A 16,007-nucleotide genomic window follows, 5' to 3' on the forward strand; every position below is an offset into this window, starting at 1 on the left:
GGAGCAGTTCTTAGATAAATTAGATACTGTACTACGACATTTTACTAATTTGCGGTGGTACCTCATCAGTGCCATTTGCACAGGAACTTTGTTGATTATGTTAGTGCCAGCCCAGCATAATTCTGATACATTCTTCCGTTAAAAGTGATGACAGCAAAAGTTGTTTGGAACATATCAATAGTTTGAGTTCATTATGGGCTAGGGCCTGTCAAGACCTAAGGTCTAACCTTTGCTAGGAGTAAGGTATAGAAACCAGAACAAATATATGAAACTTGTTAGTCAAAACCACATCACATGACCATTTGATGGAAACTCTTCAGAAGCATCTAGCCATTTCTCAAAATGTGTTATGTAGGCTTATGAAGCTTTATAATTACAACCTTCAGATCATGACCCTTTTGTGTTTACAGCCTTCAAATCTCACGCTGTTGTTCCATGATTTCTTGAAGTCATCTTGTAGTTTTGGTGTCTCACTTCATCGCCATTGCTCTTCTCGAGTTTCCTTGTGGTTGCAAGCAAATATATCAGGAGTCTGGTTAACCTCTGAAATCCGAGCGGAATCTGACATATTGGCTTTCATTAGGGGTATTGTTGATCTCTCATGGCAGTTCTTGCATAGTAAAGTGACTCCTTAGAGACAACCAAGAATCTGCAACATCTACCAGTTGGGAGACTTTGATGTAAAACAAATAAAGCACTTGAATTGTAGGACACTGAATGAATTGCAAATTTTTAATGGCAGATTAACTTTAATATGTTTCTCCAGGATGAGGCTCTGTAGACTAAAATGCTTTACCCCAGGCGAAGGGCAATGCAGCATGACTTTTGAAGAACTTCGTGTCGCTCTTGCAATTGAACATGCTGGTGGCATCGAAGGACCGTGTGCATAATTTCTATTGGGGACTTGGCTTAAAATTCAGAAATTGTCTTAGTTCCGTGTAACTAGATTATGCATTTTTATGTCACGCTCAAGTAATGCACTTATAAGAGTGATGAAGATTAGAAAGTTCTATTCAATGGTTATTCATATCACTAGTGATACCGTTTTCATCCAATATATTGTATTGACTGTAACTTTCCTATGTGTCCTCATCACCTAGCAAAAAAGAATATCACTTCACATATAAAAATATCAGGCCCAGGGGATGCTAGTTGTATAGCTGTTTGCTTGAATATGGGGAATACTAAGACCTTCCATTTCGTTGATGGCCATGTGGTCTAGTTATTTCCATTCTATCTGTTAATGCCTCAGACACCAATGTGCGATGCCTCTGACATTTAGATGCTTGAGCTTTTCCTAAATCTGTGTATGTCTGGGGAAATATCGAAATGGCCATACCTTGGTTGTTCTTTGTAATGGCATTATTACAAACTAGCGGATGGGGTAAATAGATTGGTTCGCTTAGAACGGGCAAATTTAGATTGGTTATCTTACACATTGGTTTTTATCTATGTAAATGGAAAACAAATGTGAGAAGTGCGTTTTATCTGGTCTAGACATAAAAAAATATGTGTCGATGAAAAGAATTGACATATCATGGATTGTTTTTCAATGAATGCACTACCGAGTAAACTTAATTCAATGGAATTCAATGGAAAAGCAATATGCCAGACACAGCAGTTTGGTAAGAGCAAGAGACTGTCAGTGGGTGATGTCAGTGACACGTTTTGTCATTCCATATGTTATACTTGATAGATGGCTTTTACAGAATTTTGGAGCCCTTTGACTAATTCTTCACCTTCCTTTCTATCTTGCAGGCTGCAGTCCTTGTCTTCCAAGAATGTGCTAGGCCTACGCAAATCCTGTCATCATGAATAATGATATGGACAGACACATTCAACAAACTATAGACAGATTGCAGTGTATAAAGCAGGTAAGAAACACTTCTTCTCATTTTTTTCACCAATTTTCTGGCCACGAAAACATGAGCTTGTAGTATTCTAGGAAGTGAAATCAAACTGACATACAATGCAGATACATCCCACCCACCATGACTGACTGACTGATATTTAATTGCAAATGGACAGATTCTGGGACATTTGCTTTGGATCCGTGGGAAGAGACCATGTGATTTAGGTGCTGCGTATGATTTACGCTCATCGCTATCTTTTTGGCCGAACTTTATCTGCATGGCTGTTGGCTTACCCATCTCGGGCACACACGAGTGATGTCAAGCTCTGTGATTCATGTCTTGTCTAAATAAGGAGTAATTCATTTTAGAATTGGATCTGAAATAGACAATAGATAAAACAGTTGCTGCAGTGGTCATTTTTGAGTGGTTATCCTATTCACCATCACAGTGTGCTTTAGTTGGTAAAGGCAGTTGACAGAGCTTCTCCGAATAGCCTGATCGAAAGAAGCATACTTAATCCTGAAGTTAACTCATCATGAAGGACATCAGTTAAAATCTTTGTCCATCAAAAGGGTGTTGTTTTGAATACAGTAGAACCTCTCTATATTAAGGACACTCTTGATACTGACAAATGCTGTCCTAAATAGAGAGGTACACTGATTACAAAGGTCACGTTCAATGGAAATGACGAATATGGTAGAGGTTCCACAGTGTGGGGGGGGGGGGGGGGTTTGACTCGACTTACCTATCACTGAACCAACATAGCTAGACTGATGAAAACATTCCCCTCCTGCTCAAAATGTTTTCTGCTCAAAATCTTTTCCACTTCTTACATCATTCCACAATGAAGAACCATCTTTTCCCTTTTTCTGATCGAGTTGACAACTCCACATTTTCTTTCTGGTAACTAAAAATCTTTTCATACTTCTCATGAAGTTATGCGATGGTTAAGTCATTTGATAATGACATTCCTGCTCATCCGGCTCCAGCTGAATCTGCTCCAAGTTGACATGTGAAAGATAAAGAAAGGTACACGTTAGTGTTGAAGAATTACTGTATATTTAGCCTGGATGTAGCTTTGGTGGTGATTGCCCCCAGCCAGACCCATTATCCATCTTATCTGCAAGGTTTTTTGCAAACAAAGCCACTGGAGATATTCGAGAAAGATTACATCCTGTGCAATTATGTTATGGTTTATTTTTTCGCTTTTGGTGACACTGCGCTAAAGGTCAGAGTATTGCAAAATAGGGCATAGAAGCTTACATGTACCATCCCTTCGAAGAAACCATCGGGTTCTGTTATATTTGTGTGGGGAGTTAAATGTCTGTCATTACCTGATTGGGCTTATGCCTATTTTATTGTGGTGACATAATATTGGTCACATGTGGAGAAAAGATATTGTTATTGGAGAAATGCACTCATCTTTAAGACAATTTTATCTCAGCATATACCAAATCTATTATATTTCACTGTGATAGTGTCATCGAAAGTATCCTGAAGTGACTAGAATTGAACTCCGTGACTTTCATTTTGAAACTGAATGCAACGATATGTAAGAACCTACAAAAAATAACTATGCCCTGTAAGGGTTGACCATAGGTACCGCCATCTTTAAATCCTAAAGCAATTAGAACTTTTTCAAAACGTAGTGAATTCTCATTGCAAGGGCGGGAGTCTGTTCTTTGTTTTCCAGAGAACAACCTCCAGGGTTTTAATTGAGCATTCAATTCATTTGGAATGAGTTTTAATTGCCTCAGGATTTTGAGGTCTAGCCAAAACGGCAGTACCTATGGTCAACCCTTAAATTCGATGAGTTAGTCCCCTTCGGCCACTTAGTTGCAAACTGTAAAGTGGACCTTTCAGTTTCATGACTGTCGGTTTTGCTTTCAAGAGGTCTCTGATGTCCGTTGTGTTAAAAAACAAGGCCTGCCAATTGATTAATTTTGTTCATCCCATCCTATCCCATCAAAGAAAACTACGTAGTTTGATTGTGTTTCTGTTCGTAAGTCAACATTTCCCCCATTTGGAGTGATAATCATGAGGTCATCTTGATAGTGTTAGAATACCACCTGCCCAGTTCCTATGATGCTATCACTGCCCTGGTGCTCTATCAAAACCCTGGCTTACTAGTACTCACAAGTATGGACCAAGAGCTCACCATCGAAGATATCATCCTAGAAGTTATTAATTTTTCATCACTCAGCGAGGTAGGTCCTATCGAGTAGAAGTATGAGGGTGGCTGTTGACAATAGTTGGATATGATATTTGACGGCTGTGTGGAATAGTGTGCGTCTTTTGTTTGGTCAGGCTGGTCATTCATTTAGGTATACAGTGTTATCACTGTAATATGACTGTGCATGCAAATATAGCCTTTAAATGCGGATGTATCTATGAGAGAACCGTATTGTGTGTTTTATACACAATGGGTATGGTCAGACATGGATATGATATCATGTTTTATTTAAATTAAATTGAAACCTGACAATTTCTATTTCAAGCCATTGTCGTGGTTTACAGTATAGCCCTGTAAGTTTGACTGAGTGGATTTTAAATGAGATTGCATTTTCTGTGTGAACTGAATTGTGTAGTCACCGTCAAAACAGTAGTCTTATTTCTAGTGACAAGAACCTTTTATTTCCACCAAGGTTTAAAAAGCCAATATTGAAAAGTGCATCCCTCCCTCCCAATGCCTTCCAGAGTTTCTTTCCAAGCCCCCTTTCCATTATCTCTTCCCTGTTCTAGTGATGCCTGCGGCGATGCTATTTGATATTGATGGAAAAAATGGTCTGATCGTGCTGAGCCATGTTGCAGTATGGTCTCGATAAATGAATATGATATCAGTAGGAAAATACATAGTCTCAGTGAGGATAATTGGAGTCTGAAAACAGGCAGACACTTTTTACACTGTACTTACACTAAAGAAAATATTTTCTGTATCTTTTGCAGAAGGGGGCCAAAAATGATAACCAGTGAACTGCAAGTCAATTTAAAAGCCAACAGGTTATTCTTATTTAAACAGTACTGCCATGACTTCTAGTGTTTCAGTGATCCTCTGGAGCATATACATCCTACATCACTTATGAAATGTTCGATGATACCCACAACTTGTCAACACAAGCCAATCCATCGATCACCATATTCTCTAGTTCCTTATCTTCATAGCGATACACCGCATCCCCCAGAGTCGAACTATACCACGCATACCAAATACCGCACCCCTAGCTCCTTCCCCTGATGACGGTATTCCACAATTTATACCAAACATCTCATCCATCATCCTTTCCGGATGCTAATTTCGTCGATGTATCCCGTATGACCTTGACCTCGGGACAACTCAATTTGCAGATCAAGGCGCTACATTGTCATCAGTCAATCTCATCTTGAATTCACCGGTATGATTAACGTAATGATAGGCATTTCAGAGAAATGTGTTTGAAAACACGCTGAGGTTCTTATCTTATTGAAATGTTGTTATTATCTTCTGGCGTTGCTGAAATTGAATGTACTTTGTGTTGCTAGTGTTAAAAGGATATTGACAAAGCAATTTAGGCAAAATATAGGAGTCACCTTGAGATTCTTCAAAAATAGAATGGTAAGAAGGGGAAAACAACAAACCTAATTGTGATGATCTAATCTGCAAGTACTCATAAAACAACCAAGAAGACACAATTTGTGCAATTAATCTTCAATGTAGAAGCACTTTAATTAGACATCCAGATATCTTGGTCATAGTGTCAAGTCCATGACCTTTGTTTGATTTTGTGGTAATAAAACGGTCTTAGGTCGTTGAAACTAGAGTATATTCAATGAAATGCATTCCAAGACATGTAATTGTGTGTCCACATATTTCGTAACAATTTTGGTATGACAGTGATTTGAAGGAAAGCTGAGTACTAGCAACTTCAGTATTTATCATATGCCTAGTCGCTTTTAATGGTCCTTCACTGGCTGGCATGTCATTGCACTATTGATTGATCCATAGTACTTCGGACATTTTTCACAGCCTTTCGAGATCAATATTAACACTATTGGCTTACTATTATACCTTACCTAGGCCGTTTAACCACTGTATATCTGCTGTATCATGTTTGATATAATTACCCAACATTTGTTTGAAATAGGATAAACACATTTTGATAGCTTTAACAAGACGGACTCGTGTGAATGAACATGCAACACTTTTGAATTGCCTACCTTGTTAAAATTAAAGCTGGTGTAATGAGACACAAATGAGACAGCTTGAGGAGGTGTCTGTATTCTGGAATTCTTTCTGATATTTCGACTGCCTGATATACCCATGTCTGCGAGCTTATCGCGAAGTTCTGGCTTTTGGGTCTATATCCATCCAGACAACTTCACTGAGTGTAAGTGACAACACCAAACAATCGCCGCAGGCTAAGAGCGGCATCTTTTAAATGATGTTCTGGGCAGAAACATCGCCAATCCATCAGGCTTTGTCTGTTCTGATGAAGAGTGTACGTCAGGTCTTGTTAACCATGTATTTGACGCCCCAAGGCCTGTGGGTAAGCACTGACTATGGGGTTCTTTTTTTGCCAGTCTAATTTTTACATTGCCGGCTAAGTGGGGGTGAAAGGGTGGTCACCCATTAAGGAAACCTAAGAAGTCCAAGGCCAGGTTACAAATGCTTGATATCTTTGTATTAGAGGTGTCCAACAGACACCACAACCTCAGAATCAGAAAGGCCATAGTAATAATTCTGAATCACATGGGCTGGACAGTTACACCCAAGTTCAAGCTTTATTTTGGGTGACACCCACCTTTATTACCTCACCTCTGGGGAGCTTCTACGATACCGTGGCGTCCGTTGTCAGCTCAAAATTCAAAAAAAGATGTTAAAGCGAAATTTTTATATCAATGCTGGTTTGGCAGTAATTCTTCAAAATATCACGAAAAACGATATTCCCTCTCAATCAACTGGACTTTGATGTTTTCACCCCAAATCTTGGTTCAGTACTCAGACTGACATTGTATTCCATGTCTTGAAGAAAAATGGCCACCAGGCCGCCATCTTGGAAATCCAACGAAGTCCTATTACTCCTAAACTGTTGAACAGATGTCAACCAATTTTCATGTGACATGTACACTCTTCAATAACCCTGATATTCAGTCAACTTTATAACCAAAATGCTATACTTAGATGGTAGCGGTAAGTTTTCTTGTGCCATTGAGCCAAGACAAATGGGCATGCATTACATTACCCGAGGTGAGCACATGGTCCCTGGACCACTTCATTTTGTAACTTGTGGTCTTGAGTGTGAGATCACTTCATACAGCAATACATTGTGATTCTTTCCAACGTTTCTTTGGATAATATACACTCCTTTCTGTTGCCTTCAGCAGTTGTGTTGGCATGTCATGAGCAATGAAATGAAAATTGACCCAACGTCCAACAATAACTTGTCCCCCTCTTCCAATAGACACACATCCCTTTCTTGTTGTGACGATGTCTCATCTTTCAATGAGTATAGAGATGATATCATCGAAGGTTTTCCCGCCCATGACACACCTGCGCCAGAAAGTGTAGGGAATAAGTGACATGACAGATGATGACACATGTATTCCTAGTATTGAATTTGGAAATGATTATAAAGTAGGAAGAACAATTAAGAAAATTAAAAGTTTATAGTCATTGCTGGGTGTGAGATTTATTACTGGTTGTAGTGATGTCTGATTGTTTTCACAGGCTCCTGCGATGAGCCTCACTGACAAAATTATTTGTTGTGTGCGATGATTATTGCAGGTTGCTGCTCCAAAAGTCTCTTGTTTTTGAGGCACTTTAGTAGGATGGCCTTGAATTAAGATGGTCAGAGAGATATAAATGATACAGACAAACAGAAGAGCAAATGAAAATGTTAAAAAACTTCCTCTGGAGAATAATGATTCCAGAAAGTTGTCTTCAGATAAATTCGTTATAAATTTCAGTCACATTTCCCGTAGAAAAAAAGCTGTCTTGATTGAGAGCAAATTTCCATGAAAACATGTTCAGGCAGGAAGGCGTAACAAACTGAAATGAATTGAAGATGTCTTGGGATTAGCTAAACTACTCCACAATAAATCTACATGATTTAAGTCATTTTTCAAGACAGATAACATTCGGAAAAAACGATTTGAATGAAACAAAAGGAAATTGTAAGATTTTGTTGTCGAATCTTGAATAGTGCATTGATCAATTAGATGAATGTATCTTATCTGAAATTAGATGTTGAGATACCAGGAAAGTGGTTCAAACTGAATTGAACATTTTGGGATTAGCTACACTACTCTGCTATAGATCTACTTGATTTTAAGTCTACTTTCGAGTGAAATAACATTTGGAATAAAAAGACTGCTCAATTTCCAGCGTAACAAATGGAGAAATAGTGAGAATTTACGATTGATAGTATTCAGTCAGACATTCTAGTAATTAAAATGCATTATTCCATAATTATTGTTTGTATCGTTAGGCATTCATTCGCTGTAAAGCCTTGGTATGATTTTGGTTTTACTGTCAATGCTGATGCAGCATTTTTTTACCCTGGCAATCCTGACAGGTGTTTTTGTTTCTCTGAATCAAGTGATTTGTTTGATAAAAGACAGCTGATGCAAATACTACATTAACATAGATATCATGAAATGAAACATGTTGATGTATTAATCGCTGATTCAGCTTGTTCATTGAGGACTGTACTGGTCAGCAGTAACCTTCCTTGGAAAGGCCTGCTTCATGTTTGCCTTCAAGTGCTACACCTGGTGCAAGAATGGGTACGACCATGAAATTAATAAAGACTATCTGTAAAGGCCGGTCTTGGTACGACCAATATAGGGATACATGTAAGGTGCGTCACTGAATGGATACAATATCTGTTGCAATATTTGCCCAAAAAGGTACAACCTCAGAAGATAAAAGTAAAGAGACTATTGATAACCGGTCCATCAATTGTTGATTTTGCATATATTGCTGTCACTTGAGGCAAAAGAAGTCTGTATTGTAAGTTGCGTTGCATTTCATAATCATCTTGTCATCAACCTTTCCTAGATCGACATTTCTGATAACAATATGGTGGTCGTAGTGCATAAATCACTAATAACCTATTGTAATACATAGCATGTGGTGAAAAATTACCTGTTAAACAAGCAATTTAATTATTATGGTCTTGATACAGAAACTTACATGATCAACAATCTTTTACATGAAACTAATATCATTTTTCTGATTGAAATTGCCTAGGGTGTTGTTTATGTTTTAATTGTTTTCCAATGAATTGATTGAGCAATGCAAATATCATAACATCTATCTCCACTTATTGATTATACTTTGCATTCCTTTATATTGTTTGAAAGAAACTAATTGTCAACTCTATGAATATGAAATGTACTCAATACAATATGCCCTATGGATGAATTGGATGGGATAAAAATGAAAAGTGTATCATGTTTTAAGTTGCCATAGGTGTTCAGTGATTTCAGGATATTGATTTTATATTCTATTTAACCCTTGGGGGATAATGATTGTATTTAACCCTTGAGGGGTGATGATTTGATTGAACCTTTTAAAGAAGCAATTTTAAAATGTTGAAAATGGGCTCCATATGAGAAACGACATACACCATCTTCTTATTTGGAAAAAAAATTAATGTGGCTTAGAACTCTAACAGTTTTGTCTGTTGTCTTTGCAGGGCCTCTCTTCACCCAGTGGCTTCCAGAATGCGGCAAGGGAGCTATTAGAGTGGTGCTCCGATGCGAGGGCATTTCAACGACCGTTTGAACAGGGACTGATCGGCTGCCTTACAGTAAGTTACTTTTGACCTCAATTTGTGGGGTAGCATTGTCTTTCCATCTGGACCTCCTGAAGAACCAGCCGAATCCTTAATAGAAAATATCTCATTTTGATATAAGCTTCAAGACCTAAACTGTTGGAGAACAGTTGCCCTTCTCAACATAATAGGTCACTTTGAACCTGTGGTGCCCTCAATACAAGGTGACCTGCCCTCTCTCCTGAATGAGGTCCATGAAAGGTATGTTGATCTTGAATAGCATAGGTACAGATCAATCAAGAGAAGCACACCAGGGCGAAGCCTTTTTTTCAAAATATTATTTGAAATGTACTCAATAAATTTGTAAAATTGTAAAAAATAGCACCATTTTCTCGAGATTCCAGGATCCACCCAGTTCATTTCAGGATTGCCTTGTATCCTGCACGTCTTGAATCGCAGCACTTCCCCTTTGTGAGATGAGAATCCATAGAAAAGCTCCTACCAAGTACCATTCTCTGGTTGGTGTAGAACCTCCTCACAGGCCATATACAATCTCTTCTGGCTACCCTGCTACTTATGAGAATCTAATTCAAATATGGTCAAATTGCTTCACTCAAGTTGTTCAAGATGACAGCTAGCTTTGTGGGCTAACATGAACTGCATATGCTATTGATTGTTAAACCACTGCCAAGTCATATAGGATGGCGACTTTGGGATGCTATTCATGGTTAGGGTTGATACAGGTTTGAAATACAAGTGAACAGTTTCATCACATTTTGAGAAAAATGGCTTTAGTCAGCAGAAAATGTTGGACATTTTTGACCATATCAGTGAAGTTTACTGTTGACAAAGGTGCCTATTTGGCCATAGTGTCAGGCATTTAGTGCAACAAGGTGAAGTCTGCTCGGCCATTGCCTGGGCCATAAGTCCTCCTCCTTTTCAGATTCTACAGCCATAGCAGTCCCAGGCACATCCAATTGATATCACTTAAGTGGTAGAATACACCGACATGATTTTTTGCCAAAACAGTCCTTCCTTCTGAAATTGATTTGTGTAGTGTATGCTTTGAAGTAACAGGAAGAAATAAATTGGCTGTTAATTGTGCTGGAGAATGTGGGAGAAGATGCTCCAGATTTGGGACAATTTTTGTTTTGCTTTTAGCTATAAAAAATGCACCCAATTCTTCTTTGGGGAAACACACTTGATAAGTAAAATTCTGCTTTGTTCTGTGTCTAAATTTTCATCAAATTGATTACTGCTAGTGTGATGTGTACTTTGAAGTGAGGAGTTACACTCTTACTTGAAGGAGAGTTTCAAGAAATTGCCTGTAGGACTCACCAGTTACAAAATGATTGAAGTGTTTTAGCTGAGGTAATGCTTATCAAGGGAAATTGCTCTTAAACAGGACTGTACTGACAACTTGCTGTCTTCTTATCATTGCCAACTCATGTATGTGACATAAAACAGCTAATTCCGCAAATTTTATGCAATTTGTTTCTGCCTACATTCTTTATGGTGAAGTCCTGAATCTCCTGGTTCATCGCATAATGCCCCGGATAAGCCAGTCTCATGATATTTATGAAGATAAAGAACGCCCAGTAGCAGTAAACAACCACGACACCATAAACTACAGCTAAGTAACGTTGCCATCAAATCTCCAATCGCCACAAGCAAATTGCGGCATTAAGGGCAACGAAAGTCTCATCTCTTTTCCAATAAATTGTAATGATTAATTTAAGCCCGGTTTCCATCTTCTCTGTGGTGACTTCGGGCTGATATACTAGACGGAGAATATTGTCTTGAAAAAGGTCAACGCCGGCAGTCAATCTCGGAATAGATGGCCATGTTCAGAAAAGGTTATTTTGTTGACAGGCCTTGATGACCATTGAGGTGATACTATACCTGGATTCACAAACTTACCTTAAGAAACTAATATTACCTTAAACTGTAAATGGAAACCTCTGCTTTGATTTGACTAAAGTCCGATCAGATGAAGTTTATGTAGTTTACATCATTTCAAATGTTGATGACTTACCGTTTTGATGGTTTGGTCGGTCCCTGCATTACGATAGCGAATCGAGCAATCCTAGTACACAAAGAGCATTCCCAGTAATTTTATTACTCATGCAATCTTGTTGTTGGCAGCGGAGACAGGAAGATGATCAAGTTGATAATGTGAATGGGATGACTATCATTACGCTCGCACATTAGAAACCTTATAGAACCAGCAACTGATTGTGGGGGCAATGTGCTGTTGGGGAAGATAAGAGGCAAATGGACATCGAAATGGTTGTCAGAATTGTGCCGTAGAACCCTAATGCGAATGCCATAGCTTACAATGGGCATTTCCTTCAGCAGAGTAGGTCTGCTCCAGGACTCTGGTTTCCTCCTGCATTACATTTGACTCATACATTAGAAACGCTATTGGACAACCTACTGATATTGGGGTGGTGTAATCTTGGGGAAGATAAATTACGAGTGGACATGGTGAACATTTCTTCTGGCTCCTGCATTGCTCAGAGTTGATCCTAAACATCACCATCCATCTATTTCATTCAACTGAGAGAGTTGCTTGACACAACAAACCATTTTGATTGTGATCGCCTGCACTATCCTTAGTATAGAGCATAATGAATCTGTCTTCATTTAAACTGCTATTTTCACGATATTGAATGTTTACGGAATGGCTTTAATACTTTTTCCAGCGATCAATGGCTGTTTGCATCCTGTATAGCTGATGGCCCATCTTAATTGCTCAGACAGGTGCTCCTGATAACTCTCATAGATCATCATGGCAGTCAACTCTGTTGTTGGTAACACCGTCCAGAATGTTGACACTGAGGGTGGGTACTGTGCCTTTCAAATTGGCATTCAAAGGAGAACTTCGGTCAACAAACAATGTAGACAATGATAATTTTAGACCATACACAACCATTTTGAACCACGGCCACTTCGGACCATGACCAGTTTGGACCACTCTGACCACCTTAACCAAACACATATGGTAATAGTAAAGCTGGTAAGTCAGCCATAAATGTTATGATTTCGAGCTTGGTGGTCATTGTGGGAACTTAAGCGTTGTTCAAACAAGAAATGTTATTCGCTGCAACCTGCGATGCAGAAAGACGACAACATGACAATGATTGTGATTTAACCAATCGGCGGCCGCATTACAAGCACAATTGTCCTGTTGTCATGGTTGCATCGCAAGTGACAATAATCACTTGTTTGCCTGGTGCATTCGAAACGAATCAAGTCTACGAGTAATGAATCACTGGTGTTTGGCAGTTATGACATAATTGCTTGGTGAGGTACTAAAATTTACAGTCGACGGCGGTGCTAAAGCTGGTCAGCAGACCATAGATATGAAGCATCCACACCACGTATTCAGTGATATTAGCCACCAACTCGGCTCTCTACCCTGAGCTAATTTGATTTCCCATCTAGATAAAAGCTATTTGACTCCCATGTATAACTCTCTTAATATAATTAAATGTAACCAGTCGCTCACATACAGACCAATGATAGGAACACTTGATATGAAAAGGCAATGATATGGAGGCAGTATGGATGATCACATCCTGCTATGGCTTTACGTGACTGAGGTCTCGTCCTGAGAAGACTTTCATCAGGGGTTGCCATGTAGGACTCGCACTGATCTCGTTGGCATAAGCCAAAAGAGTAAGGTCTTGATTGCTGATAACCCTAACTTTTTTGGCCTCATCTGAATGCCTGGGATTATATTGGATGTCCCTAGGTTCATGTCTCAACAAGACTGTCATCTGGGATGTCCTCATAGCACTAAAATAAGGGTTGTCATAAAAAATCAGGACAGTCATTCTTCATCCATCCTGTCATCCTGAAAAAATCTGTCACCCCCTTCCACAAAGAACCTTCTCATCACATGCATGTCAAGATGCTGAAAGTCCGCAATGCACTGCCAGACAGTTGAACCTGTCCCCAGACAGACATGACAGATTAATCCTTTCAGCCATGATTATAATGGATCAATATCAAACTACTGTGTCATAGTTCACTGGGACTCAGTCTTATAAGAACACTGATAGGACAACTGAATGGTGTCCTCGAAACACTGGACATTCACTTAGAGGATACCTCTGTAGCAGGACATACCCTCTAAAGACAGTAAATTTTGTTCTGGAATGGGTCGTTTTCATTCAGTTTGACCCCTGTAATCAGGACACCTCTCTTAAGGACTGCATTTGTCAGTTATAATAAAATCATCAAAATTTTGATTAAGGTGTGTTAATTTTGTTAGGATTTATTTAAATTATGAATTTATTTTCAGCAATCCCCTATTGGCTCTACAGTATGGTCTCATCCTGAGTCGGGTCTGTCACTTAATCTGTGTGGTTACAATCGCACATATAAATCGATACAACCCAAGTTTCATATGATTCCATACAACCTTTATCTCGTTGCTAGAACATACACACTTTAGAGAAGGCCGTTCCCCTCGGACATTAATTGAAAATATATTGATCCTGCTCCCGCACTGTTGACAGCAGGGGGTTCATTTAGTCGATGAATTCTTCCGGAATTATGATCAATCCACTCTATGGCGTGATGCATCTTGTAATAATGTCCCCCATCACTGCTACCATAAATACGTTAAATACACATTCAAGAAACAGTAAATTATATCTCACAAAAGGTAATACATACAGGTGAGGCCGCCTATAGTTGTAATGCGGCAGTGAATGATACATGTGGGTAACACGGAGAAGACAACATCAGCTTTTAAGCAACTATTAAATCATCCCAGATCCGGATGTCTTATGAGAGTATTTTCCTCAAATGCCTCCTGCAAACTTTTTCAGAGCATTACGTCCGTTTTATCATCTGCTTCAAGTGCAGCGTTAACTCAAGGGTCAAAACAGTAAATTCAACAGCGCTGAACAAATCTCGTGAAAAGTGTCATAAATCTGTTTTCATGGGAAGTGAGAGAGGATTCTGAGGACATTTGCTCGGTTATTGCAACACTATCCTTAATCTCATTGTAAGTTGTGAGAAGGAGCGGGATAAATGAAACAGTTCCGTTTAGGAGTTCTTGACGTATGACATTTTTTAACTGCAAGCCCACCTCCCAGATCCAAATAGGGCAGGGATTGTATATGCATAAACAAAAATGGCTCATTAAAAGTGACTGAATATTCTAGTAAGTTCAAAATTCCAGTAGTATTGTTGCCTTGTGGGAGGCAGCATTGTGCATCCAACAGCCCGTAATGAATCTTTCAAGTGTAATAAATCTGCCTTCTTGTGAGCCGGGAGGAAGTTAACAGCATTTTACTTATAGATTCTTCATCAAAATTATGGTTGCACTTGGACAAATTTATTGATGAACGTAATTATTCATGTTGCACACAACCGCTTCAGCTTCACTGCCAGGAGAGATTGTCTCACGATGTTAACTAGGTTGGTTTGTTGACATGAGGCCAAATGAAGTTTATAATGGTTGATTTTGACAATCTAACCAGGGGGTACGATATTGACCGGGGAGAAATTGTGTGTTCTCAGAATGAAACAAAATATAGCTGACACCCTTCTTCCACCGATACTGCACATTAAACCTGACTGAGCACCCTATGACCACTGTAATGTTGTCCATTTTCTGCACGAAGAAATCAGCCGCAATTGCTGAATTCATACCTGATCCCACAAATCAGATTTCAAATTCAATTCTAAATTTCGAATAACTAACGAAGGGCATAGGCTTTTGATACAGGCTCTGCCACCAAAGTTTGTTGGCCCGTGTCACCGCTTTATATGATGATGATAACTGCTCTGAAAATTTCATCTGTTTGGCCTCTGTTGTTCATTGCGGTTTCCAATAAACCTGGTGATAATTTATGGCAATAATTGTATGAATTGTGATGAATTACAGTAGAATTAAACACTTGATATTAGTCATCTTCTTCAGCTGTGATTGATTCTACATGCTGTGAATTCGTAAAACCACACCGTTGTTTGTGAAGGATGGTAACATTGAATTGTGGTCATTATTACGAAATCACAAATCAGTTAGCTTTTGGCCTTTTACAAAAAAGGAAGTCAAATGAGTGTAGTTAATACCTCTGGTTAAACGAGGATGCAACTACAAAACATATACCACTGTATGCCACAACTTTATTTTTTTGACAATATAATCGAAGAGATGATAAGATGTGACATCGCTGTTGTTCGATGACCAAACAATATTGACCAAGACAATCATTGCCATAAACAACGTGCGGATCCTTTCACCACAGAATCCATCTCGGCGCGCATCCCCGGATCATCTCGCACTGCTACAACCTAATTGAGTATTGACAAGGGGATGTCTGTATAGTGGTTAATGCGCTCCTCTGGGGAGATCATGGGCACGGTCGTAATGAGCCTG

At 39.0% G+C, this 16,007-nt stretch overlaps 1 protein-coding gene across 9 annotated transcripts in view; it reads left to right on the forward strand.

The window, feature by feature from the left end:
- LOC135489952 (zinc finger MIZ domain-containing protein 1-like) overlaps positions 1-16,007 on the forward strand; it is a 178,093-nt gene that overhangs the window by 60,309 nt on the left and 101,777 nt on the right. For all 9 annotated transcript variants that reach the window (XM_064775617.1, XM_064775633.1, XM_064775623.1 and 6 more), the window contains 2 exons: positions 1,759-1,874; positions 9,530-9,643. In XM_064775617.1, coding sequence (XP_064631687.1) covers positions 1,812-1,874; positions 9,530-9,643 — 177 coding nt within the window. In that variant the 5' untranslated portion in view covers positions 1,759-1,811. The remainder of the gene's footprint in view (positions 1-1,758; positions 1,875-9,529; positions 9,644-16,007) is intronic.

The sequence above is a fragment of the Lineus longissimus genome, chromosome 1 (genome assembly GCF_910592395.1).
Source record: "Lineus longissimus chromosome 1, tnLinLong1.2, whole genome shotgun sequence".
NCBI classification, from domain to species: Eukaryota; Metazoa; Nemertea; class Pilidiophora; order Heteronemertea; family Lineidae; genus Lineus; species Lineus longissimus.